Source organism: Triticum dicoccoides, chromosome 6A (assembly GCF_002162155.2).
Source record: "Triticum dicoccoides isolate Atlit2015 ecotype Zavitan chromosome 6A, WEW_v2.0, whole genome shotgun sequence".
Classification (NCBI taxonomy): domain Eukaryota; kingdom Viridiplantae; phylum Streptophyta; class Magnoliopsida; order Poales; family Poaceae; genus Triticum; species Triticum dicoccoides.
The window spans coordinates 603,411,986-603,423,372 of NC_041390.1; the positions used below are offsets into that span (position 1 = coordinate 603,411,986).

At 52.6% G+C, this 11,387-nt stretch overlaps 2 protein-coding genes across 4 annotated transcripts; one reads left to right on the top strand and one right to left on the bottom strand.

Moving 5' to 3' along the window:
- The first annotated feature begins 5,298 nt into the window (after positions 1-5,298).
- On the top strand, positions 5,299-6,995 carry LOC119318326 (serine/arginine repetitive matrix protein 1-like). Of its 3 annotated transcripts, none has more exons than XM_037592872.1 (2): positions 5,299-5,795; positions 5,859-6,995. In XM_037592872.1, the coding sequence occupies exons 1-2, from the start codon at positions 5,457-5,459 to the stop codon at positions 6,210-6,212; spliced, it is 693 nt and encodes a 230-aa protein (XP_037448769.1). In that variant the 5' UTR covers positions 5,299-5,456; the 3' UTR covers positions 6,213-6,995. The 3 variants fall into 3 exon arrangements, with proteins under 3 accessions (XP_037448769.1, XP_037448768.1, XP_037448767.1); XM_037592871.1 differs by having other exon boundaries at positions 5,299-5,792; positions 5,856-6,995; XM_037592870.1 differs by having other exon boundaries at positions 5,300-6,995.
- A 2,104-nt stretch (positions 6,996-9,099) lies between these two features.
- LOC119318327 (transmembrane 9 superfamily member 11-like) lies at positions 9,100-11,381 on the bottom strand. The gene has a single exon (XM_037592873.1). The coding sequence runs from the start codon at positions 11,133-11,135 to the stop codon at positions 9,393-9,395; it is 1,743 nt and encodes a 580-aa protein (XP_037448770.1). The 5' UTR covers positions 11,136-11,381; the 3' UTR covers positions 9,100-9,392.
- Between the last annotated feature and the right edge of the window lie 6 nt (positions 11,382-11,387).

Consider the following 11,387-nt stretch of genomic DNA (forward strand, 5'->3'; position numbering starts at 1 on the left):
TGTTTCTTGGTTATGGAGGTGACAAAGAGTTTGTTGTAAAGAGTTACGTCGATGCAAGCTTTGACATCGATCTGGATGACTAAGTCTCGATCTAGATACATATTGAAAGTGGGAGCAATTAGCTATAGTAGCTCCGTGCAAAGCATTGTAAACATAGAAAATTTGTAAAATACATACGACTCTGAATGTGGCAGACCCATTGACTAAATTTCTCTCACAAGCAAAACATGATCACTCTTTGGGTGTTAATCACATAGCGATGTAAACTAGATTATTGACTCTAGTAAACCCTTTGGGTGTTAGTCACATGGAGATGTGAACCAATCACATAAAGATGTGAACTATTGGTGTTAAATCACATGACGATGTGTACTAGATTATTGACTCTAGTGCAAGTGGGAGACTGAAGGAAATCTGCCCTAGAGGCAATAATAAAGTTGTTATTAATATTTCCTTATATCATGATAAATGTTTATTATTCATGCTAGAATTGTATTAACCGGAAACTTAGTACATGTGTGAATACATAGACAAACAGAGTGTCCCTAGTATGCCTCTACTTGACTAGCTCGTTAATCAAAGATGGTTAAGTTTCCTAGCCATGGACATGTGTTGTCATTTGATGAACGGGGTCACATCATTAGAGAATGATGTGATGGACAAAACCCATCCGTTAGCTTAGCATAAATGCATAATGATCGTTCAGTTTTATTGCTACTGCTTTCTTCATAACTTATACATGTTCCTCTGACTATGAGATTATGCAACTCATGAATACCGGAGGAACACCTTGTGTGCTATCAAATGTCACAACGTAACTGGGTGATTATAAAGATGCTCTACAGGTGTCTCCAATGGTGTTTGTTGAGTTGGCATAGATCAGGATTAGGATTTGTCACTCCGTCTATCGGAGAGGTATCTCTGGGCCCTCTCGGTAATGCATATCACTATAAACCTTGCAAACAATGTGACTAATGAGTTAGTTGCGGGATGATGCATTACGGAACGAGTAAAGAGACTTGTCGGTAACGAGATTGAACTAGGTATTGAGATACCGATGATCGAATCTCGGGCAAGTAACATACCGATGACAAAGGGAACAACGTATGTTGTTATGCTGTTTGACCGATAAAGATCTTTGTAGAATATGTAGGAACCAATATGAGCATTCAGGTTCCGCTATTGGTTATTGACCGGAGATGAGTCTCGATCATGTCTACATAGTTCTCGAACCCGTAGGATCCGCACGCTTAACGTTCTATGATGATTTGTATTATGAGTTATGTGATTTGATGACCGAAGTTTGTTTGGAGTCCTGGATGAGATCGGGGACATGACGAGGAGTCTTGAAATGGTCGAGACGTAGAGATCGATATATTGGAAGACTATAATCAGACATCGGAAAGGTTCTGAGTGGTTCGGGTATTTTTTTTTTGGAGTACTCGAGAGTTACGGGAATTCGTCAGGAGAAGTATTGGGCCTTATTGGGCCATACGGGAATAGAGGAGGCAGGCCAAAGGAAAGGAGGTGCGCGCCTCCCCATTGGTCCGAATTGGATTAGGGGAAAGGGGGCAGCGCCCCCCCCCTTGCCCTTTCCTACTCCCTCTCTCTTTCCCTCTTTCTTCTCTCCTACTCCGAAAAGGAAAAGGGGAATGCTACCAGGACTTGGGAGTCCTAGTAGGACTCCCCACACTTTGGGCACGCCCTATGAGGGTCGGCCTCCTCCTCCCTCCATCCTTTATATACGTGGCCAGGGGGCACCCTATAGACACACAAGTTGATCATTGATCCCTTAGTCGTGTCTGGTGTCCCCTCCACCATAACCTACCTCGGTCATATCATTGTAGTGCTTAGGCGAAGCCCTGCGATGGTAGCATCATCATCACCGTCATCACGCCGTCGTGCTGACGAAGCTCTCTCTCGGTCACCCTACTCCGAAAAGGAAAAGGGGAATGCTACCAGGACTTGGGAGTCCTAGTAGGACTCCCCACACTTTGGGCACGCCCTATGAGGGCCGGCCTCCTCCTCCCTCCATCCTTTATATACGTGGCCAGGGGGCACCCTATAGACACACAAGTTGATCATTGATCCCTTAGTCGTGTCCGGTGTCCCCTCCACCATAACCTACCTCGGTCATATCATCGTAGTGTTTAGGCGAAGCCCTGCGATGGTAGCATCATCATCACCGTCATCACGCCGTCGTGCTGACGAAGCTCTCTCTCGACACTCAGCTGGATCGAGAGTTCGTGGGACGTCACCGAGCCGAACATGTGCAGATCGCGGAGTTGCCGTACTTTCGGTACTAGGATCGGTCGGTCGTGAAGACGTACGACTACATCAATCTTGTTGTCATAACGCTTTCGCTTACGGTCTATGAGGGTACGTGGACAACACTCTTCCCCTCTCGTTGCTATGCATCACCATGATTTTGCGTGTGCGTAGATTTTTTTTTAAAATTACTACGTTCCTCAACATTGCGATGGTATTAAACAAGAAACATGAGGAGTAAAACTAATATTGCCATGTGTCATGGCAACTTTGGTGGAAATGTTCTAGATACCATGATCCGTGGACTATAAATGCCAATGATCCACACAATATAATTCCCATGATACGGACACTAAATTTTCCATGGTCCCATTCAAAAGAAAATTTGCCATGTTGCAAAAAGGGAAGAAATTTGCCATGGTCCATATAGCTAAAACTAGTCATGCCGCATAAACTACATTTGCCATGATCCATTAAACTAAATTGCCGTGGTCCAAAAAAATCTCTGTGAACAAAAGAAAATTGCCATGCTCCATAAACTAAATTTGTCATGCCCTCTTCAGCTTTGCCCTGCTCCAACTTCTTTCCTCATCTCTTTCACATTGGTTTGTCCTTCGTGGGGGCGGCCAAGCGCACTGCTCTCACCCCTCCCCATTTTTCCTTCTCTGCACACCCTCTCCCTCATCCTCTATCCTCACGACAACACGACATGATTTAATCAACGACGATGGTAGCTGCAACCGTCGGTGTGGTCGAGCTGGATGCAATGACGCACCCGACGGCGAGCTATGAACCATCGATCACAGAGTTGCAAACTGCCGAATGGCAAGATGCACCTGCGGAGGGAGAGGGGGCGCTGCTAGAATCGACCATCAATTTTATTGTAACCAACATGGAGACGAGTTGGAACCGACCAACAATTTTGGTGGAACCAGCATGGAGACGAGTTGGAACTGACCAACAATTTGGTTGCGGCGCCGAAGACTGTTGGGACCAACATGTCAACTAGTTGGAACCGATGCCCGGGTTCACCAGAACCAGCGAGCAATTTTGCTACCACCGGCCGATGCGGGAGCTGGCACTAGCAGATGTTTATTCTGCAACTCGTGAAGCCCCGAGTTGGAATGAGCAGAGATTTTTGCCCCAAGTTGGACCAGCAGTTTTTTTTTTGCTGATCGACTGGAGCATTTGTTCGGTAGCGATAGCTTTGATATTTGTTACAACCGGCAACCTCAAAAGCTTTCAATGAGAAGATTTTTTTGCTACGATGGAAGCTGCATCCGGTGAGCGGAGGCTGCAACGGGGGGTTGGGGGCGTGTGACCATGCCGCTGGCAAGCGGTGCCGGTGGCGCTTAGCGTTCTCGCCGGAAAGGAGGAAAGAGAGAGAGAGCGAGAGAACCCGAGGGAGAACATAAAAGGCATTTTTGCGAAAGCCAAATCCGAGGAATGAAAACACATAAATCATGGCGCTTCCGTCGCGACCGGGTGAAATTTGGGCCGATCGTCGGGGCAACACGTTCGTGCGGGAACCACCCCGTTCTACCCGTTGGATGATATTGTATATCCACTCCTTTTGCCGGTTAACGGAGGGTGAGCCTCACGCGGAAAGCAAGAAGGCATGTGGGCAGGAAGCCATCCAGAGCCGGTGCGCGAGTTGTCTAAGGCAGCGTCACCACGACCTTGACGTGTTCCACGTGAGCGAGTGAACGTCACGGAGCCAGCAGGAAGGTAGCTTCAACGAAAGACGCCAGGTCAAGTCAGCGTTCCCATCCTGCGGCCAGGCCCGCCCGATCCACACCACCGGCGCAGCAGCCGGGGCAGGCGGCACCGCACACCACCGGCCGCCGTACGTCGTACGTGCCGCGCACGTGAGCATCGAGCCTAGCCGAGCCGAGCCGAGCCGAGCCGAGCGGAGAGAGAGAGAGAGACGAGCCCATGCCGACGTCGGCATCGCCTTCGCACCCACTCCACCCATTCATTCATTCACTCATTCTGCTTTAATCATACGGCTCATCGCGTTTCACACCATCCCTCCCCAGCCTTCGCCTCACCGACCGGTGGGCCGCATTGACGGTGGGCCCTGCCGGACCCGCACGCCACGATGTGAAGCTTGGAGCTGGACCCGAAAATATGCTTGAGAAAAGAAAAGGCAAGCTGAAATTTAGGAAAAAGATTGACCACGACGTGCTCTGCTCCGCCTCGTCCTCCCCGCGTCCGCCGGGCCCAACGACGAGTTGTTTTTATCGCGGCTGCCCCTCTGTGACCAACCAGGTCCACGGAAGGTGCCTCGCACAGCATAACATAATCCGCGAATAATATTCTTTTTTTAATAACCAAAGAAAGATACCACTCGTACCACCGAAAGATGTCTCGCATTATTTTACTTATTATATTATTATTATTATTTGGCGAGCGATTATCACTCATCATCAATTATATCAGCCACGGTAGGTGGTGCGGCGATAATGAGAATCGATAAGGACGCGCGGGCGGCGTGGGCCCGGCCCGAAACCGCCTGGCGGGCCGCAGCTGGATGGAACGACGCCACAGCTGTATGCTGCCGGGCCCGCCACTCCCCCACTTGCGTCTCGCGGCTCCCACGTCGTCAACTGTGCTGCGTCTTTGTCTCAAAAAAAAAAAAACTGTGCTGCGTCTGTCTGTGCCTATCTATCCCCCTTCCCCGATATTATTTACCCCTCAATTTCCTACGAATTTCTCGCTCACGTCTCTCCATTTCACCGCACCTTTGCCCCCAGAAATGCCCACTATTCACACCCCAACTGCCATCGGACGCACCAACCGCGGAATTTCACGCAAGCCCAGGGGCTTTACCCGACCCTCGCCAATAATTCGGCCGCCCACGTCGGGCACCACGTCAGAGCAATAAAGATCTCTTCTCCACTAAGCAAAAAGAACCCGTATTATTTTATTTTTTATTTTACTATTCGAGTCGGAGAGGGTAAGCGCAGCGCGCACGCTTCCGTCAGGGCCCGGCCCGGTTTCTTTCTTCTTCTATAAAACGCGGCCCGGCGGCACCGGGATATCTCCCCCATTGTTTCCTCTCCCACAAATCTCATCTTCTTCTCGCTAGGGTTAGGTCTCTCCGGCGCGGCGCGGCGCAATCCGCAAATCCCGACGACGGCGCCCCCCTGAGCCAAGCAGCGAGCGGATCCACTCGATCTAGTCCCATGGCCACGGCGGTGCTCAGATCCCACGACCCGCTCGCCAACAGGATGCATCTCGACGCCTTCGCCGCCTCCCCCCAGGCCGCCAAGCAGCGCCGCCGGCGCCACCCCAAGCCGGCCTCGCCGCCGCCCAAGGTGGTCGCCGGCTCTTCGCCGCCAAAGCCGGCTCTTTTGGCGTCTCCGGCGTTGAAGCAGGCCCCCGCGGCCGGCCGTCGGTCCCCGCCGGCGAAGCCTGCCCGCAAGCAGCCGTCCCCGACCAAGGAGAAGCCCCGGCAGCAGCCCATCGTGATGGAGGCCGTCCGGATCCTCAAGCGTGGCGAGGAGCCCCCGGCCCCCTCACCCGCCCCTGCACCTGTCCAGGCCCGGGCGCAAGCCCCGCCCGCGGACAGGCGTCTGCGGTCTCCCTCCCCTGCCTCACCGCCCGTCGTCAAGGCCCGGCCCCAAGCCCCGCCAGCGGACAGGCGCGTACGGTCTCCTCCCCCAGCCTCGGCACCTATCGCGTCGGCCCGGGCGCAAGCCCCGCCGGCCGACAAGAGGGCGCTCCGGACCACCAGCCGGATCGGCCCGCAGCAACCTGCCGTCGTCCCGACTAAAAAGATGGTGCCAGTCGCCATCGCAACCAGCTATGCGGGCCCGGCGTTCTCCGCCGCGGCCCCGGAGCCGAGCTCCCTCCCCCTCCCAGGGTTCTTCTTCCGGCGCGCAGAGGAAGAGGCCACCCGCGGCCTCCGGTGCCTGCTCCGCATCGGCGAGCTCTCATGATGACGGCTCCCCCTCCAGCAGCGTCGTGTGCGCCCCCTCCGCGGCCGCGCCGTTCTGCTCTGCTCCCTCCTCCCCCTCGTATCACCGCCTCTCCACCGAAGCAACAACAAGAAGAAGAGGTGGTGGTGGTGGTAATAGCTCTCCCTGTCTGAAGGATGGAAGGATTTTATCTGTGGATGGTCGGTGTGCGGATGGATCCGGCGGCAAGCTTGGCCGGATCAGATCCCGGCTCCGTTCCGATCGAACCCTTCCGGTATTTTTTCAGAGGAAGGGTCATCGGGGGAGCGGAGGTCCGGCGGTAGGGTTTGGTGGTGGTTGCTTTAGGTTCGCGCGGTGCTGCTGCTGCTGCACAGGTGTTTGGTTCGCCTTTGATGTCGTTAGGTAGCTTGTTAATTGTCGGTCAGTCAGAATGATTAAGGGTTGGTTCTTGGTTTAGGTGGCGATAATCTGGTAGCTAGGGAGTGGGTCTCAGGTTTGGTTGCAGTGATGAAAATAATTGAAGTTTATGTGTGCGTGTGTGGGTCGAAGGTATGAGTTATGAGGTAAATTATATATACTGAAAAGTATGGAGGTAGTTGCATCATCAGCTGAGCTATGTGTAGTTGGTGTAGCGACTGAGAAGTGTGTCTAGTTGCATCAGCTAGGCTATGTGTAGTTGATTTAGCAACTGATTTATGTTAGGTAAGAGTTGTTCATGGTCCTTTGTAAGATATCGAAGTCTGTATCGGTCGATCATAGTGTTATAATCCGTGAAACAAAATATGTCAGTGGTAGATTATATGAGCTCTTGTCTTGAATCTTGATGGTGTGTGATCATCATCTGTTCTTGATTCTTGTTCATAATGATTTGTTGAACTTGCACAACAGTCTCTACCTCGACATCTCTACCTTTATGATGACCCCCATTATGATCTGACAATTGATATCCACCAGTGATGAAATATACTGTATCAGTGATAGTTTGCAATAATTTGCAAACCACGGTCCGTCGTCGTTGGCAATTCGTTTGGTTTTGGGCTGCTGTGGAGTGCTGTCTAGTTTGCGTGCTCCGTAGCCTCGTGTTTGGCGGCAGGCCTTGCTTTCTTAGGAGGTGGTGGTGTTGATTGAATGCCACCAGCACTTGTCTCTCTGGCTAAGCAAGGCCAAATCATACTCCACCAGCCAGGCGTGTTAGCTGATTATCTACACCTAACTTGGCTGGATGTTGATGCATCAGCCAACAACCGTATGAGCTGGAGAAGAATACAACAATTCAGTTTGGTTGACCCAGAAACTTGGTTGCGTGGTTGCCGTCTCTCAGGGGCAGCAGAGGGATGGATGGCGGCGTCGGCGTCCCGTTGTCAATCAAGGCCGGTTGTTCTACGTGGGCGTTTGACACGACGGCAGCTCCTTGTGCCGACCCTCCGTTGGTGTTGGCCGGTGATAACAATCCCAACTACGTACGTTTGAAGCTGGGGAAGATGATCATTTCGCTTGAAAATGTAAGCACAATTCAGACTTGAATAAATCCAATCGTCGGAGGATTGATTGAGTAGGCATCAACTGGTTGAGGGTCAAAACTACGCACGATTAACCGATTAGCAATCCTGGCAGGACAAGTGGACGCACGAGTTGGGAGGCTAATGGCTTCGCTGACGGTGATGAGACGAGATGCGTCGACTTTGACGTGGAGGATCGAAGTATTCGGTCGAAAGTTGAACCGGCAGCCAGGGCGAAGGAAGCAAGGCAGGTTTGATTCAGAATAATAGTCAAGTTGGGCAGCAGGTTTGACGACTCCACCGGGTTTCATTTCATTCATGATGATGAGTACGAGGCACCAAACTTTGTCGCCAGCTCGCATACATAGAATGATCAGGCATTAGCAGACAGCCGTATAAAACCAGCAACTTTGCAGTACGTAATCAGGAAGCTAGGCAAGGTGCCGAGTAATCAAATCAGATCAATTATTGTGCTAGAAACAAGATGTTGACTAATCGACCAAATTAACCGTGTGCTAGAAACAGATCTGGATGAAGAAGATACAAAACCCAATCTAGTAAAAATTCCGGAATGTCCACAACCTCCCAGGAAGAAAAAAAACAACAACACGTTGTAAATAATGCTCAGAAAACTTCACTTTTTACCCACACAAAAGATGAAGGCCTTTTCCTTCAGCTGGCTGGAAGCTACACTTTCCAGGTTTGACAACAGTTGATCAACTAGGATTAAAATTAAAAAATATGCAGGCAAAAACATGAGACGACTGTTGTTTGTACCAAGTACGGGGTAAGTGAGACGGGTGCCACTTGATGCAAACAAGCAACAGAGGCACACTACTTGGCCACAAACAAACAAAAATGTAGTTGATCAACTATGGATTATTATTCCCCTCAAACAAACAAGCAAAAATTAATGGACTGTTATCGTCCTGGGGACAGTGGAGTGGAAAACATCAAAACCTAATTTGTCAGACACTCTCAACATCTAGAGTCCTAACCAATAGTTCTGAGCAAAGAAACATTTGCATAATCAGTTTATCATCATCACACATGGCACTGACTAGCACAAGACTCTGGCAGAGCATATAAACAACTGGATCAAACATTTCAGATTAATGACCGAACACATAAAGCAGCAGTGGAGTATTTTGTCTTTGGGGAGACACTGGAGTTTTCCTCTTGTAGTTGAAGACATCCAGGGTGGAAGTGGGAAAACATCAAAGCCTAACCTATCAGACCCTCTGACATAACAACTATTCCTAACCAATGGTTATGAGCAAAGAAACATAGGCAATATCAATTTACATCATCATAGTCGGCACTAGCTAGCAGAGGACTCTGGCAGCATGCAAACAACTTGACCAAACATTTCAGACAAATGACTGAAAATAAACTGCAGCACAGAGAAGAGCACTACTAAGCTTGCACGTTGATATAGAGTACTAAATGGCAGAATGATCAGCTAAAATGGAGGTAAATGTGAATAAACCAATTCATTCTATTACATCGTGCAAGCTGCCTGCACCTCATCATAAAGCCCACTGGCGAATCCTCCCTAGACCATACAAATAGTTATTCAGGACATGTATACCAAAAGTTGGGATGAACTACCGACTGTGATGACTACAAACTTTTTCAATGCCCACTCCCCACTATGCTTACTCACCTCTCAATTCAATGATCATTCCACGCAAGGAGAAACTTAATCGGCCTTCACAGACGAGAAGAGATAGTGCACGAAGCAGAACGAGGAGATGAACCCGACCGTGCCGGTGGCCAGCATGATGGCGATGACCATGAAGAGCGAGTAGCCGAGGTAGAGGGTCGCCGACACCGGCCCGCTCAGGCTCTTGAGGTCGAACACCAGGTAGTTGATCGAGTAGAGGAAGATGTAGATGGCCACGGACCCGGACGAGAAGAATGACTTCCACCACCACTTCCAGTCCTCCACGCAGAGGTGCATGTAGGTCAGGACCAGGGAGACCTCGGCGCAGACGATGACCAGGAGCAGCATCACGATGAAGAGGAACCCGAAGACGTAGTACACGCGCCCCATCCAGATGCTTGACATGATGAAGAAGAGCTCGATGAACAGGGTGCCGAAGGGCAGCGTGCCGGCGCCGAGGACCAGCAGCCAGGACGGGTACTTCTGGGCGGGGATCTCGCGCGGGATCTGGTTTGTGCGGACCGGGTACTCGATGTGCGGCGCCTTGGCACCAAGGAACCCGCCGACGAGTGTAAGCGGCACAGAGATGCAGAACCAGAGCAGGATCAGCACAACAAACAGCGAGAAGGGGATGGCGCCGGTGCTCTGGCTTCCCCACAGCAGGAAGTTGAGTGTGGTGAGGATCAGGAAGGCGATGCCAGGGAAGAAGCAGGCTGTCCTCCACGAAACGCCCACCCAGCCCGAGTGATCTCCACACCTGATTGTCTTCCAGACGCGGACACTGGCGTATCCTGCCAGGATCCCGAGGACCAGGTAGAAGAAGAGCATGCCTGTGATGAGGGTACCCCGGGAGGCCGGCGACATGAACCCAAGCGCGGCAAACAGGATGGTGACCACGGCCATTCCCAGGATCTGAACCCCATCCCCAACCATCATGCAGAGCAGCATTGGGTTGCTGGGCGCACGGAAGACATCGCTGACGACGAGCTTCCACCCGGACAGCTCCTCGTTCATCTGGGCCTGCGCCTCGCTGTCGAGCTCCTCGTACCTGGTGAGATCGCGCCTGACGGTCCTGAGCAGTATGACGAAGACGATGCCGGCGAGGAACGCGATGACCATGAGCGAGTTGAGGATGGAGAACCAGTGCACCTTGGCGCCCTCCATCTTGAGGTAGGCGTCCCACCGGGAGGGCCACTTGATGTCGCTCTCGACAAAGGAGACCTCGTAGGTGTAGACGATGGGCTCGTTCTCCTTGATGCTCATGGAGACGGTGGAGGGGTCGCACTTGATCTTGCTGGGGAACCTGCCGTACATCTTGACGGCCCTGGCGTCCTCGGGGTTGTGCTTGATGCTGCAGGGCACGACCTCGAAGCCGACGACCATCCAGCCGGGGGCGGCGGAGGCGTCCTTGCCGGCGTTGGCGGGGACGGCGGCGCCGTCGGAGGCGTCGGCGGCGGCGCCCATGACGCGGGCGACGTTGGGGTCCTCGTAGCGGTGCACGAGCACGGTGAACTGGAGGTGGTTGAAGACGTAGTAGTCGACGCCGACGCGGATGCCGACGGGGTAGCCCGTCCAGCGCAGGAAGTAGTCGTCCTTGCGGGTGTAGCGGATGGCGGGGAGGTTGTCGAGGATGAGGTTGACCTGGTACATCTCGTCGATGCGGCGCTTGAGGAGGGCGAAGTCCGGCGGGGAGAGCGGCGGGGAGCGGCAGAGCAGCACGTCCGACTCGTTGGCGTGCATCTTGAAGCGGTAGGGCGAGCTCTCGATGCGGTCGCCCATGAGCAGCTCGCCCAGGTTCTCCGCGCTGTCCTTGACCCCCTCCGGCGGCGCGCAGAAGGGCAGGCTGTAGTAGCTGTAGGGGATCTCGGTGTCGATGGAGGTGAGCGAGTTCACCTTGACGCTCAGCGGCTCCCCCGGGGCGTACTTGTGCGGGTAGCTCCCCGGGAGGTAGAAGGCGTGCGCGGCGGGGGTGGCGAGGAGGAGGAGCAGCGCCGCCGCGGCGAGCGCCAGGAGCGCGAGCGGGGAGCGGGG

Bases quoted from the DNA above. Each gene is read 5' to 3' on its own strand.
- LOC119318326 (XM_037592870.1), top strand. From the start codon at position 5,457: ATGGCCACGGCGGTGCTCAGATCCCACGACCCGCTCGCCAACAGGATG.
- LOC119318327 (XM_037592873.1), bottom strand. From the start codon at position 11,135: ATGGGCGACCGCATCGAGAGCTCGCCCTACCGCTTCAAGATGCACGCC.